At 40.0% G+C, this 19,770-nt stretch overlaps 1 protein-coding gene across 1 annotated transcript in view; it reads right to left on the reverse strand.

The window, feature by feature from the left end:
• Nucleotides 1–1,968: 1,968 nt before the first annotated feature.
• Nucleotides 1,969–19,770, reverse strand: part of TMA16 (translation machinery associated 16 homolog) — a 31,621-nt gene continuing 13,819 nt past the window's right edge. Inside the window, exons 2-7 of the mRNA XM_055587573.1 lie at nucleotides 19,043–19,155; nucleotides 9,523–9,560; nucleotides 8,244–8,328; nucleotides 7,024–7,172; nucleotides 3,882–3,924; nucleotides 1,969–2,204 (exon numbers count right to left, since the gene is read on the reverse strand). Coding sequence (XP_055443548.1) covers nucleotides 2,024–2,204; nucleotides 3,882–3,924; nucleotides 7,024–7,172; nucleotides 8,244–8,328; nucleotides 9,523–9,560; nucleotides 19,043–19,155 — 609 coding nt within the window. The 3' untranslated portion in view covers nucleotides 1,969–2,023. The remainder of the gene's footprint in view (nucleotides 2,205–3,881; nucleotides 3,925–7,023; nucleotides 7,173–8,243; nucleotides 8,329–9,522; nucleotides 9,561–19,042; nucleotides 19,156–19,770) is intronic.

The raw sequence follows: 19,770 nt of genomic DNA on the forward strand, positions 1-19,770 counted from the left end.
ATGGCCATGACATACATATATAAGTATATGCAACAGACACTACATTTGGCCTGCAATATCTAAAATATTTACTATCTGCCATTTATTATCTGTCCACCCCAAGTTTACAAAGTGCCAACAAAGTGTTACTTTTCCTCGGTTCCATGTCCGTGGACTAGAGAAGCTATCTCTCAAAGGTTTAACACTGACAGAAAAGGGGACGGGACAAGCATCACTGAAGAAAGAGCATGTTCCACAGACAATGGTTAAGGGGACCATTTAGGAGCATTACTCTAAAGACACATGATCTCTCAGGTTACTCTGGTCTAGCCAGGAGTGACATAACAATTATGGTCATAAATTCACTCAACAAGCACTTATCTGTTCTGGTTCCAAGCAGAGCCTGTTATATTTTCTGCTTTGATAGCATAGGAAAACTAGAAATAAATGTTGGAGGAGAATGTTCTGCCATTTTCACAAGTTATTCTTGTGAAATAAGACAGTATTTCTTTTTAAGCATCAACAGTAATGCTTTTTAAATACCAGACTGGATAAAGCAGTTTTTATTCTCTTTACTGTAATTTATGACTCAGTTTTTGTAGTCATTTTGAAACAAAAAATGAACTCCCTTCCCCCAAGAAGGAAATTTTCCAATGACCAAAGAGATAAGAACTTACTGCTGCTGCTGCTAAGTCGCTTCAGTTGTGTCTGACTCTATGTAACCCCATAGACAGCAGCCCACCAGGCTCCCCCGTCCCTGGGATTCTCCAGGCAAGAACACTGGAGTGGGTTGCCATTTCCTTCTCCAATGCGTGAAAGTAAAAAGTGAAAGTGAAGTCGCTCAGTCATGTCCGACTCTTAGCGACCCCATGGACTGCAGCCTACCAAGCTCCTCCATCCATGGGATTTTCCAGGCAAGAGTACTGGAGTGGGGTGCCATTGCCTTCTCCATAAGAGCTTACTATATAACCATAAAACCATACTCTGCATGGATTACTTAAAGCCAAAGCAAGTCAGCATTAGTTAAATCACCAAAAATTAAATAATAAGAACCTAACATAAAATTGTAAGTTTTATTTTTAACCTTCTGAAGTAAAAAAGCTGTTAACAAGACAGTTGATACCTGGTTACCTCATACAGAATTTTCTTCCCTTGAAAATGCACTTTCACTGCTCTCTTCAGAAAACAGGCCAGAAGAAACTTGCATTTAACAAGTTCTGCTAGGAACATTCTACCCCAGTCATGTTTTCCATGATGCTGGAAACACTGAGTTACATCTCAATTTAACCTCTCTCTCAGAAGAAGAAATAAGACAACTGAAATAACTAGTTCTCTAATCTTTAGTTCTGTTTCCACAAATAAAACCTAATACTTTTCACAATGAGAAAGTAAAAAATAATATACAAACAAAATTAGCCAACCTGAAATTATTTATCCCCTTTATCTAGATAACAGGAGATCCACATAAGAATAAGTTGGTGGCTCTTCTTTAACCATTTACCTAACTCTGGGTCAAAGATAATAAATAACAGCAATGTACAATCCATAAGTGTATATAAATTCTGTATCACATTTTTCCTATTTCATAAGGAAAGAAAACAGGTTTGATGCGTAAGAGGAAGAACAGTGAAAAACACTGCTAAAAGGCAGTTTTGCTGTCATCACTGCTTACTCAAGAAGTACCCACATTAACCTTCTAGCAAACAGCTACTGCCTATGCCCCAAAATGTGATATTAGGTGATTCTAAGTAAACATGTTATAAAAAAAATTGTAACATTTGGGTCCTCATTCATATTGGTCTCCCAGACCTAGAAATTCAAATTAAATGGATTCTGCAGAGTACTTCTATCTATGCTAATAACTTAATGTAAATGAAAAGCAACATTCATTTTTAAGTAAAAATTGCCACACTGTTTTTGAAACTGAAAATATAAGAGTAAGATAAAACAGGAAATTCATGTGTTGAGACAATTATTTACCATAATCAATTCAAGTATAACTTCAAGTTATCAAATTATTTATTTTCAACTCAAGCAAAGACACTTAAGCCACCGCAGTCATTTCCTCATCCGTGTCACTGGACTCATCTTTCAGTTCCAAGTCCCCTAAATCTCCGTCTATAGTTGTCACAGCTTTCTTCTTACACTTCTTGGGCACCGCATCACTAGCACAGACTTTTCTCATTTTAATGTTTGGCAATTTCTTCAGATCAAAATCCCATTCCCTAGACAAAAGAGAGAATGCAGAGAGTTGGTGAAGTGGGGAATGAAATCAATATTCAAACCTATGCAAAAAAAAGTTTATAAATTTACAGCAGACTCCAATGTACTAGACGGAAACAATATAAATGCATCAGGGAAAAAAAATAATGTCCCCCAAACTGAGGTTTGCATGTTCCATACTTACTGCACTTTCTCGTTAATCTATAGTATGTTATAGTTGCTCACTCACGTCTGACACTTTGCGACCCCATGGAATGTAACCGGCCAAGTTCCTCTGTGCATGGGATTTCCTAGCCCAGAATACTGGAGTGGGTAGCCATTTTCTTCTCCAGGGCATCTTCCTGACTCATGGATCAAACCCAGGTCTCCAGCACTACAAGCAGATTCTTTACCATCTGAGCCACCAGGGAAGCCCCATTAATCTATAACAGCAGTTAACTGCCCAGGGAATTTCACATATTCAAGACTTTCAAAACAATGCAGGAAAACATTAGGTAGAAGTTACAAGGAGGCTGTTCCTTTCTTTTATGATCCCTAACCTCAACACTTCCCTCTATCAGGACATACAGTATCAAGAAATCTCAAAAGCAGGAACTATACCATACTGGAAAATCTCCAAAATGCACAGTCAGAAAAGGTTTTTCTCTTCACACACAATGGTAAGTCACAATTAAGTTTCAGCAACCAAACAATTCTTATAACAGAAAACTTCCAGTTTCTCAACCTCAGCATTTCTGTGACAATCCTATGTTCAGCTACTTTGGGAACAAAATGAAGACTGTTTTGAGAAGTGAACTCTAGCTAGATAAAAATACTAACAGTCTATGCTAATTTCTTCTCATTTTTGGCTTCCTTTGGAGGAGACAGAATCTACCGTTTTAATGAATAAAGAGAATACTTATATATCTGACTACTTAATATTACAAGCAAAAAAATTAACATCTAAAAAAAATCTTACGCTCCATGTACTTATAACTACATGTACATGAGTTAAAAAAGTGAACCACTTCTTAAATACGACTGATAAATTTTATGAGCCGAGATTTTATAAATATTAAATATTTTCTATAAATTCAGAAGTATAATAATATAAAATAAGCTTAAGGGTTTCAAATAACATGGACTTAATTTATCTAATTTCAATTAAAATTTCAGGCTGAACAACATGACCTACCTAAGGCCAAAATGATTAATAAAAATTATTTTCTAAAGAAAAATAATTTATGTTTGAAAACTAAAAACTGGAAATCCTACTCACTGGTCTCTCTGGTTACAGAGTACTATTAGAGAGGTCACTGGTCACCTGATTCTTCATGATTCCCTTCCCACCAACCAACTTCTCCAGAAGGAAGTGCTGCAAACAGTCTGGGAATGGGTTTCTGAGCCACCAAGTCTGCTGCTGACTGTTTGTTTTTTTGTTTTTTTTTTTTTAATAACAGGAACAGTGACATCCAGTTCTTTTAAATACTATATTGAAGAATTTTGAAGTATTTTGAAAAACAAAAGCACTAGGTCACTATCATTTCAGGCATTTCTAACAAATGCAACTTAGGAAAATTCTTACTTATCTGATGAAAGAGAGGTGAAAAAGAACCCCTGAATACTCAGAAGGGAAGAAAGGTTATCTATCAAGTATTTTACATGCAGCTTTAACAAAGAAAAAAATGCAACAAACTCACCTAAGCGTTTTCAGATTATCTGCATTTAAAATGTCTGGAATCTCTGGAAAAGAAAATATATTTATTAGGTAAAGTCTTCTTATTACAGTATTTATAGTTCCTTCCTTTATTATCTCAGGAAGAAAAAGAAATAACGACAGAAGAATGCCCAAAGCAAAACAAACTTTCAAAGCATGATTACAAAGCTACAATGAAAAGAAGTTTCAAAAGTATAAAGGACTTAGTTTAAGAAGGTGATTAAAAAATAAAAGACACTATTAAATAATGTATTCTAAAATAGAATGTATAAAATGAAACAAATTACAATAAAAATGTTTGACCTTTACAACAGCTTCAGAAAATAAGAATGTGAGTGAGGAATGGGTATACCAAACAGGGGCAAAACAGAGAGATGTTAGTATGTAGTCTTCACTGAATCTTACTGACAGCATCTCTGACAATTTTGCCCATGTTTCTAGACTCTTGTAGACTTGTGTCACCACATTCCCTGGGCTGAGGCACAACCAGAAGCACAGAAGGTCTGAGATTTAGCACTGGCCCCACCCCGAGGAGGATGTCTGACCTGGGATGTGCTGTCAATTACTGCTACTCAACCTGGCGGCTACAGGTCGAAGAGACTGAGCGCAGAGCCACCTGGGAGGGCATGACAAGGGCAGAGCTGAAAGACGGGTGGCTCGAGCTACAGGAGAGCAGAGCAGCAGTGCCAGTCATCAGACTCCAAGTGTATCTGGCTGATGAACTGGATGTGGGATGTGAAATGTCTGCAGGATGATGGGCAAGTGGTGATGTCACTGAATGAAATACGGATCTTACAAGAGGAGCCAGTTTTAGGAGAAAAGCTGGACTTTGTTTTGGGACATGACAAATTGGAGCTGTCTAGAAGACATTCAAGAAGAGATTTTAAGAAACTCAAGTTTGATAATGCAAGTCTGGAGTTCTAGGGACAAGTTAGGATTGGCAACATAAATTTGGAAGTAATGACATTTAGATGGTATTTAAAAGCACAGGATTAAATGAGATAAATGCAGGACCTGGTATAAACTGGAAAGACAAGAGGCCCAAGGACAAATATCTGGGCCAATTATTTAGTTCGTGAGGCTATGAGAAGGATTCAACTTAGGAAACTGACATTATGACCAGTGAACTGGGAGAAAAACTGGGGAAGGACAGGGGCTACTACCCCAAATATAAAATGTGACCAAAAAATGAAGGGATCATCTGTATCAAAGGCTGCACAGAAGTTGACTATGAGAGTTGGTACCCAGCAGAGCTACCATCTGTCTTAGCAACTTAAACAGTTGATCAGCAACGAGGACTTTGAGTGGTGGCTGCTAAGTCACATCAGTCGTGTCCGACTCTGTGCGACCCCAGAGACGGCAGCCCACCAGGCTCCCCCGTCCCTGGGATTCTCCAGGCAAGAACACTGGGGTGGGTGGTGGCTACAAAAGCCTAATTTAAGGGGTTCCAGAGAAAATGGAAGATGAAGAAATGGAGACTATAAGCACAGACAAATTTAAGTGAAAAGGACACAGGACTGGCCGAAGCTCTCCCTCAATCCCTACATGTTACATGCAGTCTTGTTTGGCTTTTAAACGACCTGGGAAGGGGAGGTGTGCAATCCATCTCTATTTTTAAATGGAAGGTAACAAGGCTGGGGAGTAGGTAGGAAGTAACTTGTGCTGTTATTTAGTAAGCTGCAAGGGTCTAAGTAGAGATCTAACTGTTCTAAAGCTATTCTGTTGTTGTTGTTTTTCCAGTAAAAAAACATTTCTTATCTACTCAGGGTTCCTAGTGTTACTGAAGGTATAAGTGCCTGAAGTTAACCTTTTGACTGCAAAGACATCCAACTCAATGAACCTACTGCCAGCTTCTGACACAGCTGCAGAGAACAACTAGGTCAGAAACCAGGCTGCCCCACCCAGTCAGAACACCTCAGGGGACTGGTCACTTGAGCGAACCCACTCTCCTTTCTGGCATCTTCATGAAGAGGAAGCCCCTGAAACCCGGGGCATTCCACCTATGACGCTTACAATGGCAGGACCCCCGGTCCCTGCTTTCCCCCCCTTTCTCTACTGAAGCCCTCACTGTGAGCCCCTCAGGCATGTCCTGTACCCTCCAGGACCTGCAAGCACTAAATTTTGTGTTTTTCAATGCTCCCTGCTGGGTATTGCTGAACTGCACCCTGCAGTCATAGTGAGAAACCACCAGGGAGGTTTGGCCTGAGGGGAGAATGCCTTTGGGGGGCCGCCCAGGCTTTCCTGGACCAAGTACCGCTATTGCCAGGGCTGGGACCTACACAGAAGGAGTCACAGGATAATGCCTTCAGGCTCCTACTGTTATTAAAGCTAAAAAAACCTAATTTTCCTATTAAACATTTCATTTACTGTATTCTCCAGGCAAATCCACACGAGTGCCTACAGGGACTAGGCAGGGAACGTGAATGAAGGGAGGTCTGGAACCACGGAATGCTGAGTCTAAAAGCGATGGCTGCTGTTCTGCTCTAGCAAACAATGCTGTCAGACCATATGTTTAATGGGCATCCAGAAATCTACATTTTTCATGTGAAGTCAGCAGATCTTTTTATACTGACAATTCATATGCCAATCAAACACTACTTGTAGGCCATGTGCAGCCTTTGGGTCGTTCTCTGCTGGTGGGCTTTGCAAGCCCTTGCAAGTGCCCTCTCCTCTCCTCCTAAGCACTTTTCTTCAGACAATGCTGCTAAACGAACAACACACTTGTGTTCACCAACTATAAGAAATGCTACAGTGCTAAGAAAGAAAATTTGATTTCTGTAATCTCTCAAGAATGGCTGCAACAAGTATAGCTCTTTACTACAAAAATTACAAAGGCAAGAGGACACAGTACCTACTCTAAAGAAACTTGATGTGACTGGACCCAGGCAAGTAATAACCCTAGACCAAAGCAGGTTAAGCACATGCCTGAAGGGAGAGGAAAACATTACTATCATAGTAGAAAAATGTCACTGTCAGAATTGACACAGTTTTCGGAAAGTAGGAGAAAAAAAGAATGAATTAAAAAATTCCAAATATTCAAAAAGAAAGAAAAGGAAAATCAAAGTGAACTAAATAAACAGGGTAAGTTACAGAGACAAGACAGCAGGAAGCCGCACGGAACGCACCGAGGCCGTGGGCCTGGTACTGCCGCTGCTCCCGCTCCAGGGTCTGCCTGATGGCTGCCTCCCGAGAGCAGTGCCTCCGGCCCTGCCTGTCCTTGAAGCTGTTCCGCAACTCAATCTGCTCCAGCTCGCTGCTGAATCGATTCAAATACCTGAAAAACAAGATGGTCTGACTTACAAAATCTGTTTGGCTTATATTACTTCATTTAAAACATAATCCCCAGCCACTGCCTGTCCTTGCTCAAGTTTTCATATTCCTCTAGATTCCTTCAAGTTCTCAGACCTCAGACCTTCTCTTGGTAACTCAAGCACTCTCAAATCTTTGTGAACAAATGAAAGCCTGCCATTACAGTGTCAACTCCAGGTCCTCACACTCCAACACCTCCTGGATGTCTCCATCTGGCTGACAGGTGACGCCTTAACGCACCCTCCGCCCTGCCCCTGGTCCCTTCAGAACCTGCTCTACCTCTGCCCTGGCCGCCGCCCCCATTCACACAGATGAAGACTGGGTCACCCTGACTCCTCTCTCTCCCCTTTATGCCACATTTAAGTTTACACTGAAGATTGAGACTTTTACCTCCTTAAATTCTCTAGACATTTCCATTTCTCTTTACCACATTGCTCCCACCACCACCTCTTGCCTGGACGGCTTTATCAGACTCTTAACAGTCTGCCCCCTCATCCATTTTCCTCACTCTCAAAAGTTTAAATGTGAGCATCACAGCTACTTGCTATTCAAAGTCTCCTATGACTCCCACTGTCCTTGGGTAAAGTCCAAACTCTTACACTGATATTTGAGATCCTTTATGTGTTGGTTGTTTATTCAAACTGTCACAATTCCCTCCTGGAACCTATTATCTCAGTGATATTAAATGTCTGGCAGATCACTAAATAGGCTGCTCCCATCCCCAGGCTTTTCAGACCTTGTTCTCTCTGCCTAGATGCTCTTCAAACTACCTCACCTCCATCTGTTAACCTCCATCTGCAGATGTGAGTTTTGATGTCATTTCTCAAGGAAGTCAAGAAACTGGGTTACCTGCCATTCTGAGGCTCAGAAAGGTGATGAGCCTACTAAAATGACTAAGCTAGTATACCAACCCAAGGTCTTTATAACAAAGTCTATCTGCTTGTCTATAAATCCAGAACAGAACTCTGCATCTGCAGAACCAAGTTGGGGAATTCCTATTACTGACCCTTTGCTTATTAACATGCCCAGTGTTTACCTTTCAATTAATTCACAAGCATCTCTTTTTGAATATCCTACTTTTTGGGGATCAAGATGATTTTGAAACCACTGCAGTTTTTCACCTATAACAACAAGTACCAAAACAGTTTAACACCATAAGTCATTATTTAAGCAAAGGTCTTCATTATAATTTTCAACATCAATGTGTTTAAAACTGTATCAACATTTATTTCAAAGTTAAATATAAAGTTTTATGTGGGCTCAAAGCTAACTAACCCAGCCTGTCAGAAACTGAACTGTCACATTTTAATTTGGGGAAATGACAAAGGTAGGAAGGATGCTTTTCTGTATATATTTCTTATCCAGTAAGGATAAAAAACATTTTTTAAAATAAAGAATACTTTAAAAGAACATGAAGTTCCAAGTATTTATAAAGCAAAGGATAGAACTTGTCTGAAATAAAAAAGGAGAGTTTGATTAGATTAATGAAGAGGATGGTGTGTGCTGAACTTTCAGTAAGCAGTGGGTGCTACGTATAGGCACAGGTCTTGACTTTTACAATCCTATGAGGGTTATTATTATCTCCATTTAGAAGAGAAAGGTTAAGTAACCTGTTCAGGGCCTCAAAGTCAATAAATACACTAAGCATACAAGATCTGCTGTATACGATGCAGAATGACTGACATCTATTATCAAAAAGCTAGCAGACTTCGTGCTTATGAGTCAATCAGACCACAGGGGTGCCACTTTCAGTAAGATTTCTCAGTATTACAAATCAAGAAATGGCCCTATCCAGGATTACTGATAAACCATTTATAAATACTATTCTGCTGCCTGATAAGGCAGTAGAGTTAATGGTTTGAATATCTTTCATTTTAGTTAAAAAGCCTAGTAGCCACTCATTAAATCTCAGACTTATCAGATAACCTTACCAATAATAAATCTGATCACACACCCACACACACACATAAAAAGACTGTGACACTGAGATATAGACTGAGGATATATTCACATCATTAAATATGAATTGCTGTTTCCAAAACCCTTCATAATTCTAATGGTCAGGAAGCTAGAATTAAACTGGAGAGAGAGAGGGATGGATAAAGGTAGATACTAAAAATTTCTAGAAAACTGACCTAGATATTAACACTGTTCTCACAGTTTAATGACTGACTTTATTTTAATAAGTCTGGTATAGAAAATTTACTTAATCTGGCAAAATCACTTTTATCTGGTAGAGATAAAAATAGTATTTCACTAAGAGAGTCAAGAGAAAATAGGTAAGGGAAGAACTTCAAACAAGTAAATCCACTTACCAATAAGGTTGAGACGCAACGCCTTTTCATTCTTCAATCTTGGGAGAAAAAGTGCATGTGTGTTAGAAAACTTCCAAAACAAGTTTTAAAAATCTGAAAAAAACACCAAAAAGAAAAACTACCCAAAGAACCTTAAGAACCTTTCAAAGATCACTTTTATGCATATGAAATTAACTTTCTTAAAGAAGAAACACCGACACCATGCTTCTCTTTTAAATCACGAAATGTTACTAGAAATTTTTTTCTGCTCTGCAGTGACTAAAGGATACCTATAAAACAAACTGGTTTTGAAAACACAAAGGAAAGCTTGTCTGAATTTTGTAATATGCATAATGCTTGTGCACAGAAGAGTAATAGGACTTTCTAGAAAACAGTGCTGCCATCAAGACCAAAATACATCACTGTCATCTTTTAAACTTCAACAGGAATAAAACAAAATGTTTACTTTTCATAAAGTTGATACAAATTATAACAAAGAAAAAGAGCTCATTTACTCTAAAAAAATGGAATTCAAAATAGAATTCTAATCCATTCAGGGACTTCCCTGGCAGTCCAGTGGTTAACAGTCTGAACTTCCATCGCAGGGGGGATGGGTTGTTCCCTGGTCAGAGAACTAAGATCCCACAGGAGGACAAGAAAAGAAAAGAAAAAACTCTTTTCCATTCAGAAAAGAGGGACGCTAATGAGAGGGTAACATGCCGGAAGGCTAGGATCTCCAAAGGGAGGAAATAGGCTGCAACCGTCAGAAGTTTTTTCTCTCTCTCTTAAACGTCAGGAGGAAACAAACTACAATTGTCAGATTTTTTTTTTCCTTCTCTATACAAAATTAAAAGGAGGTTTCCTTTAAAATTCTGTGTTGCCATGATGACATCTGGTTCCAACTGAACTTTTCTCAGCCCTTGAGCTAACCAATGTGTTTTTCTCATGGAAATGTAATTTTTAAGCTATGTTACTGCTGCTAAGTCGCGTCAGTTGTGTCTGACTCTGTGCGACCCCATAGACGGCAGCCCAACAGGCTTCTCAGTCCCTGGGATTCTCCAGGCAAGAACACTGGAGTGGGTTGCCATTTCCTTCTCCAATGTATGAAAGTGAAAAGTCAAAGTGAAGTCGTTCAGTCATGTCCGACTCTTCGCGACCCCATGGACTGTAGCCTACCAGGCTCCTCCGTCCATGGGATTTTCCAGGCAAGAGTACTGGAGTGGGGTGCCATTGCCTTCTCCAAAGCTATGTTAATGAACTATGTATTTACCTTAGACTCTTTCTTCAAGTTGGTTCCAACTAAGACTCAGAAGGGATTTGACAAACCAGTATGTTTTACTTAACAAACCAGTATGCTTTACTCTCGCAAATGTTCTCTTAAGCTATGTTAATGGGAGTACATATTTGCTTGGAAACCTACCTTTCTTCAAGATTCATGTCAATCGTTTTATGGCCTGGGATGACTCACCTTGTGCCAATGTTATCTCAAAATGCATGTTGTAGGTGAGGGGCCTGGTGCCACTCTCTGAGTTCCGAGACATTTCCTTCCTCTAATTAATTAGCTGCCTGCTAATAGGTATATAACTTACTGCTAAAGACTAGCAGGGGGGGCACCCTTTCTGCCCCCTTTTGATGTGTATGTCAGAAGCTTTCTCTATTTCTTTTATACTTTAATAAAACTTTAATACACAAAAGCTCTGAGCGATCAAGCCTTGTCACTGGCCCCAGGTTGAATTCCTCTCCTCCAGAGGCCAAGAATCCCAGCGTCTTTCATGGCTCAGCAATAACCTTCCACTAGTTTTTTTTTCGATGCTTAATGCTATCAACTAGGGATACAGCAATGAAGGAAAAAAAATTCACTGTCCCTGCACTAATAAAGCAGATCAGATTTACCCTCCCACTTTAAACAACTAGAAAATCAGAGAAATAAAATGAAGCCTTTTTAACAAAAATATTTCAGTCACAGAATGGGAGAAAATATTCACAATACAAATAACATACAAAAGACTTGCGTTAAGAATATATAAATAGTTCTTACTACTTAACAGTGGACAAACAACTCAAAATCAAAAGGGAAAAAATTTTAACAGATTTTTCATCAAATCAGAGACATAAAAGCAAACAATAAACACATAAAAATATATAATTAGTCATAAAGAAATACAAATTAAAACCACACTGAGACATTACTGTACACTCACTAGATTGGCTCAAATCTGTTTTAAAAATGATAATACATGTCCGAGAGGAAACAGAGGCTAAGTCCCTTCAGTCGTGTCCAACTCTTTGCAACCCCATGGACTGTAGCCAGCCAAGCTCCTCTGTCCATGGGATTTCCCAGGCAAGAATTCTGGAGTGGGTTGCCATTTCCTCCTCCAGAGGATCTTCCAGACCCAGAGGTTGAACCAGCAACTCTTGTGTCTCCAGCATTGGCAGGCAGATTACCACTAGCACCACCTGGGAAGCCCAACTCTTATACATCAGTCATGGAAAAAAATAAAATGGCATTACCACTACAGATAAGGTAATTTTATTATTATACATACGTAAACATTACACCTCCTACATGACTTCATTCTTTTCAACAAGTTTTTATAAAAACTCAATTTCTTATTTACTTAAACATACATCTGCTGTGCATGTGTGTGCCTGCTAAGCTGCTTCAGTCACGTTAGGCTCTTTGCGACCCTACGGATTGCAGTTCTCCAGGCTCCCCTGTCCATGGGATTCTCTAGGCAAGAATATGGAAGGGGTTGCCATGCCCTCCTCCAGGGGATCTTCCTGACCCAGGGATCGAACTCGAGTCTCTTATGTCTCCTGCACTGGCAGGCAGATTCTTTACCACTAGCACCATCTGGGAAGCCCATATCTACTACATAGCCCAGCAATTCCAGTTCTAAGAACTGAAAGAAAAATGTTTTATGTCCACGAAAATACCTGTACACGTTTATGACAATTTTATCTGTATGCAGCAGCAGGGTTGATCATTTTCACTTAAGCGTTCGCCAGTAACAAGTAAGGCTTTGAGGACCATGTGGCTGGTCTCATAACTACTCATCTCTGCCATCACAGCCACAACATGAAAGCAATGGACAGAGCTGCCCTTCAGTAAAACAAACTGCTTTTATAAAAATGGATGGATGGTCACTCAGCTTGCCGACCCTGAGAAAAGCCAAAAAGTATAAATGATCCAAATGACTATCAACAGGTAAATGGATAAAAACCCACATATCCATACAATGAAATACTACTCAGTAATGAAAGAGAAAGACAACTTGTTGTTTGTGACTAAGTCATGTCTGACTTTGTAACCCCATGGACAGGAGCATGCCAGGCTTCCCCTTCCTCTGCCAGCTTTTGGAACTTGCTCAAATTCACGTCCATCGAGTCGGTGATGCCATCCAACCACCTCATACTCTGCCGTCCACTTCTTCTTTTGCCCTCAATCTTTCCCAGCACCAGGGTCTCTTCCCATGAGTCAGCTCTTCACATCAGATAGCCAAAGTATTGGACCTTCAGCTTCTTCCCCAATGGAAGACAACTAATATATGCAATAACATGGATAAATTTCATGCTAAATAAAAGAAGACTGGCACAAGAAACTACATACAGTATGATTCCATTTACATGAAATGCTAGGAAAGATAGATATCATCTATTAAAAAACAAAACAACAGGTGCCCAAGGCTAGGGGAGGAGGGCTGAGACCTAACTGGGAAGATTTGGGGGAGGATGAAAACACACTCCAGCATACTGATCACGGGGTTACACCACGTATTGTCAAAACTCAAATGCTGTACACTTAAGTTATGTCTATTTTGTCATATGCTATTTAAACCTCAAAGATGATTTTTAGAAAGAAGTACAGAACACTACATAATACGGCTGAGAATGACTCTGAGAAGAATTCATTCCTTTCAAATAAGCCTAGAGGGAGGAGTCTAGTTAGAAGTCAAGTTTGCTATGGATCTGAATGAATACACTGAGGGCTTGAACTACAGGGGAGTGAAGCTGGAATGAAAGAGAGAGATTTGAGACTAAATTCTCCAAGCTGTTACCTAGATTCTTACCCATTATGTTTGTTAAGTGAAATTATTTTCATTTGATATCTATAGTTCTTTGCTACCTACTCTATGGGACAAAATTTGACAATATACAGTACCAACATGTTGCTATGCTGAGAATTCATAAAACAAATGATACAGAATGATATAGAATAATAACTATTTCCTGCCTATAAATTGAGCATCACTTGAAATGCACTAGTCCTCAAACTGCACTAATTTCTTTAATAGGAACAGAAGACGTATTTCATATAGTCCTAAATCAGAGCATTCAAATGCTGAAGATAAACAGTGTCTGACTCCTTCCTACTCTACACCGCTGTTCATGCCTTCAGTATCTTCAGGTATTAAGAGTCCATCTGATGAACCCAGCAGCTCGTGTCTGTACCCTCTACCTCTGGTCAAGGGCACTGCACCCTAACAATATCCACCCCAATCTTCCCCTACCTCCCTAAAAATAAATCTTAGGAAGTAGTACAAAGAATCCTCCAGCTGCTGGCTATCTTTCTTCCTTATAAAATCAAGGATCTGTGTTAGGCAGGATGTGGTAATGCCTAAGAGGGTCCCCAGTGTAGATTCCTGCTGTTTTGATATTCACACCCCTGTCCTCCCTGAGTGTGGCTGGACCTCATGGCTCACTTCTAAAAACCAAAACAGTGCATGGATGTCATCTGAAAAATGACAGTACAAACACTGTCTTCCATCCTGGTCACCCTTCTTCCTCTGACTCCCTCTGACAAGGGAAGCCCAAGAACACTGGAGTGGGTAGCCCATCCCTTCTCCCGTGGATCTTCCCAACTGGAGTCAACTGCATTGCAGGCGGATTCTTCACCAACTGAGCTATAAGGGAAGCCCTGTATCAGGAAACCTCTAGTGGTGCAGCCCCAAAAACTGTTTTAATACACTTTAGGCGTGTATCTCATGTACACTAAACTTAGTGAAATACTGGTATAGGTGATAGCAAAATCATGTAAGTAGTAAATCATGTCAAAAAAATACAGAAAAAAATTCATGAAAGTGATACAAAAATAACTGATGTTAAAAAATTACCATCTTAAAGCAATATCATTATAATAATCTTTAATGTACAAAACAAAGACCCACCATCACAAAGAGGAAAGAAAATTTGACTATATTCTCATAGCATTTGCCTATTCTTTACAAGAAAACTTCTAGCCAAATAACTTGAAACTGCTAACCCAACTGGTCTTGGGCAAGGAATGTAACAATAAAACAGCTGGTTTTTATCAGCTACTATGCAAATGTATTTAGCATTCACCAAACTGCTGCTGCTACGTCGCTTCAGTCGTGTCCGACTCTGTGTGACCCCATGGACTGCAGCCCACCAGGCTCCTCCCTTCATGGGATTTTCCAGGCAAGAGTATTGGAGTGGGGTGCCACTGCCTCATCAAACTGCTAAGGCTATTCTAAAATAATCAAAATCATATCTATTTTGATTTCATAACTTCATTTTAAGGAATTTTTTATTTGTTCCTATAGCAGTTCCCTTGTGGCTCAGCTGGTAAAGAACTCGCCTGCAATTCAGGAGACATGGGTTTGATACCTGGGTTGGGAAGATCCCCTGGAGAAGAGAAAGGCTACCCACTCCAGTATTCTGGCCTAGAGAATTCCATGGACTACAGCCCATGGGGTTGCAAAGTCGGACACGACTGAGCAACTTTCACTTTTTACTTTCATAGCAGTTCCTGGGGACTCTCACAGCCCAGAGGCCCAGGGAAGAATAGGCAAATTACAGTATGGGATGCTGATCAAAGAGAGGCTAAGAGACAAGAAGGGGAGAAAAGAAGAGGCAGCATACACGTTTCATTTTCCAATAAAGAAAACTTTCTTATGAATTCCTTCACATCAAGAATACTGAGCTACTTTCAGAATGGCAGAACAAGAACTTACAAAAATCTATAGAAAGCACTGACAAAACTTGTCAAAATCAACTTTTTCAGAAGTATAAAAATTAACCAAAGGCATGCAACAATCAAAGGAGCATTTACTGAAGAAAAATGACTCAGTCTCAGTAAGAACAGCAAGCTCTGTGGTGTTTTATCCCATCCCCCTCTTCCCAGCTCTGCAGTAGTCTTATAAACCAATGTGTTAGCAACTCAGGGTAGCTGTAAAAGCCATCCTCCTAGCAGTCACTAGAACAGTTAGGTCTGGAATCCCCCAAAGCTTCATCCTGAGCACTGTCACCATTTGACATGGCAGCAGACGGAAATGCTCCATTGCCGTCTACGGGGTCACACAGATTCGGAGAGACTGAAGCAACTTAGCAGCAGCAACAGAGTTACTTTGTAATCTATCGCAGAGCTCTTTCTGTGGAAGCAGCCCAACCCCCAGGCTGTTTCTCAGAAACAATCTCAGTAGCTACTGTCTACAACAACAGCTGCCTGAGTGATATCACCACTTAAGGACTAACAAAAGGCTGACCCAAACAATTTAAAAGCAAAACCTAAGGAATGGAAGTTCAATACAGGGCTCTGAAATGCTCGCTGCAACATATTCCTAGGAATCTAGAATGCCAGGTGTACATTCAGGACTGCTTTCATGCCAAAGAAAGACCCGAGAAGATCCTACTCTCTCATTTCTGGATAATCCTGAGGCTTTGTGCAAATGCTAAATGAAGTCTATACAAACTGCCTCCTGGAGTACTGAAAGTATGTCCAACAGACCTACACAGCCCCTCAATAAAGGCTGACTTACTATCAAAAGCAATTAAACAAACCCCTGTCCAAACATTAGCTGACCACTAATTGAGCAGAAACTGCAAACACTGCACACAACAAACAGGCTTTTACAAAATTAGTCCAGGAAAGTCACAAAGCAAACAGCAACAGCAGCAAACCTAAATGACAGTGGGGATGGGACTGTTATGGAAACCGTGGTGTCGGAAAGAGACCAACAGCACTTGAAGACACAGAATACCAGAGTTATGCAGCCCTGTGTGGGCTGCGCGGAGTCGCCTCCAATGGCTGAGTGCCCCAGCTTTGTTTTGGTTATTTTTTATACACCATAAACTTCTCGCTAAAACAGCTCAGATCCCTCCCTTCCCCAGGCAGCCCAAGCAAGCAAGGTGAGCAAGCAAGGTCACAGAAGCGGAAGCTGTGATTGATGAGTAGCTGTTAAAACAAGATTAAGGAAGGAAAATCAAAAGGCTGTTCCTTTAATTGGGGGCTTTGATCAATATGTCCGTAACAACAGTTATCACCCTGTATTATTTAAAACGCTCAGTTCTGAACACAAAAGTAGGAGACTCACAAAGAAACAAGAATGGCCTATACTCAGGAGTTTAAAATACCATACAGTAGAAACTGTACCAGAGAAAGTACAGAGGGCTGGACCTGTAGACAGAGACAAGCAAACATAAGAAGCCAGCTGAAATTATCCACTCTGAGCAAAAACAAAGAATAAAAATTAAGATGTCTCAGAGATCTGTGGGGATGCCATCAAGCATACTAATATATGCATGTGGGAGTCACAGGAGAGGGGCAGGACAGAAAGGGTATTTGAAAAAATAAAGGTTCCAAACTTCCCAAGTTGATGAAAGACATTAACCTACATACCCCAGAAGCTTAATAAACTTCATGTAGAATAAACTCAGAGATCCACACCTAGGCATATCCACACACTAGTAAAGCTACTGAAAAACAAAGTGGGTATCTTGAAAGCATCAGGAAAAAAGTGACTCCTCACATACAGTGACCCTCAATAAGATGAACAGCTGACTTCTTGTCTGAACGCTGAAGGCCTGAAGACTAAGATGTGACATTTCAAGTGTTGAATAGAAGACTATGAACCAAGAATTCCATACATATTGAAAATTCAAAATGAAGCACAGTCCTACAGAAAAATTAAAGACATTCTCAGATAAAAATGAGAGCATCTGTCATTTTCAGACTCTCCCTACAAGTAACACTAAAGGGAATTCTTCTGACTGAAATAAAAGGACAACAGTTACTAATTTGAATCCACATGAAAAAATAAGAAGCACCAATGATAAAAGGTAATCACACAGATAAATACCCCCGTCCCTGGGATTCTCTAAGCAAGAACACTGGAGTGGGTTGCCATTTCCTTCTCCAATGCATGAAAGTGAAAAGTGAAAACAAAGTCGCTCAGTTGTATCCGACTCTTAGCGACCCCGTGGACTGCAGCCTACCAAGCTCCTCCATCCATGGGATTTTCCAGGCAAGAGTACTGGAGTGGGGTGCCATTGCCTTCTCCAAAAAGACAGTATAAATGTGTTTTAATTTGTAACACTTTTTTTGTCCTAACTTAAGACAACTGCATAAAAACAATAATCATGAAACTGTGTTTTATGAACTTACAATGTATAAAGGCCTAACTTATCTGACAGTAGGGCTTCCCAGGTGGCTCAGTGGTAAAGAATTTGCCTGCAAATGCAGGAGACGTGGGTTTCATACCTGGGTTGGGAAGACCCCCTTGAGGAGGAAATGGCAACCCACTCCAGTATTCTTATCTAGGAAATCCCATGGACAGAGGAGCCTGGCGGGCTATAATCCATGGGGTTGTAAATAATCCAAAGAGTCGCACATGACTTAGTGACAGCATGCAGAACACATCTGACAATAAGAGTACAAAGAAGGGGCTCAGAATGGAGTTACAGTGGAGCAAATTCTTGGTATATTGCTCAAATGAACTTGACGTTAATTTGAATTATATTAAGATGTTAGCTGAAATTTCTGGAGGAAATTTCTGGAGGAAACTAAGGAAACAACTAAAGAAAAAAATATATAGTGATCTCTGCTTTACTAAATCAAATTACTAAATCAATTCTCAGCCCTAATCTTTTAACAAATGACATAGGCTGATCACTATTTTCTCTTTGAAACACGTTTTTTTTTCCTCCTAAGTCTCACTTGTTGGAGCCTCCTCCTTTCTGCAACCTCTAAACGGCTGAGGGGCTCTGGACTCAATCCTTGATGTCCTTCTCTTTCCTGTCTTCATTTATTTGTCAGGTGATCCCACCCAGTCTCAGGACTCCTAGTATCAGCTAGATATTGATGGCTCCCAAATTTGCATCTATATCCCTAACCTATCCTCTGAGCACCAGAGCCAGCACATCCAACAGCCCGTTCTGTATCTCACCTTTGACATCTAATAGGTACTTTCACCTAAATGCCTAATAAATGTCTGCATGGCTCACTGCTCAAATATAAAGTCTTCAGAGACACTTTCCAAGACTATCTTATGTAAAACAGAATCTCTCCCTCACTCTCTATCCCATAATCTTTTTAAATTTTTCTTCATGGCCGTCATCACAACCTATTTATATTTATGTATGTTTTAGGTTAAGTTCTAAGTGCTGAATCCTTGTTCACTGTTTTACCTTAGTGCACAGAACACACTTGAATATTTATCAAAGGACGAGAAAAGGAGTACTGATTAGGAATAACTGTATAAAAGGGTTTTTCACCAATACATAAAACAATGAAGATACTTACTTTTCCTTTTTTTCTTGTTTGTGGGCCTTTCTTGTAATTTGAGCTGCTTTTCTACTATATGGATGGATGATTTTTTTTTCTTGTCCTACACTTTTTCCCTTTGGTGCTTTAGGCTGAAATGCAGAGAAGTATATGACACACATAGTCAGATACATAAATGACTTCTGTCAAAAATTTTTCTCTAGAAATAAAAATTTTAAACAGTAATATAACAGAAATACTGTGAGCTGGAAATACGTCACTGGAAATCAGGAGATATGCCAGACTCAGTCTTTGTTTCCATGGTCCTAACATAAATGATATACAGTTGACCTCTGAACAACACAGGTATGGAATGTGTGGGTCCACTTGAACGTAGATTGATTGTTTCCCACAGTAAGTACTACAGTGCTACATTATCTATGGTTATGGAGGAACTGTATATATGGAGGGCTGACTATAAACTATATGCAGATTTTTGGCTGAGCAGGGAGTTGGTGCGCCTAACCCCTGCACTGCTCAGGAGTTAACTGTATTCAGAACTATGCTCCAGTGATGTAAGAAAATAAAGGCACAGAGCCAATAAACCAGGTTTTCAACTGTTCCATCTTTAAAGCAAATACAGAGAATACAGATAGTGAGGAGACTCACAGGTGGACATCTGGGTCAAAGTTAAAGTTAAGAGAGGGTAGAAGGAACCCAAGATGTTAACAGGAGCCTGACTGTAGAAGCTGCACCAGAAGCTGTAG

The sequence above is a fragment of the Bubalus kerabau genome, chromosome 7 (genome assembly GCF_029407905.1).
Source record: "Bubalus kerabau isolate K-KA32 ecotype Philippines breed swamp buffalo chromosome 7, PCC_UOA_SB_1v2, whole genome shotgun sequence".
Taxonomy (NCBI): domain Eukaryota; kingdom Metazoa; phylum Chordata; class Mammalia; order Artiodactyla; family Bovidae; genus Bubalus; species Bubalus kerabau.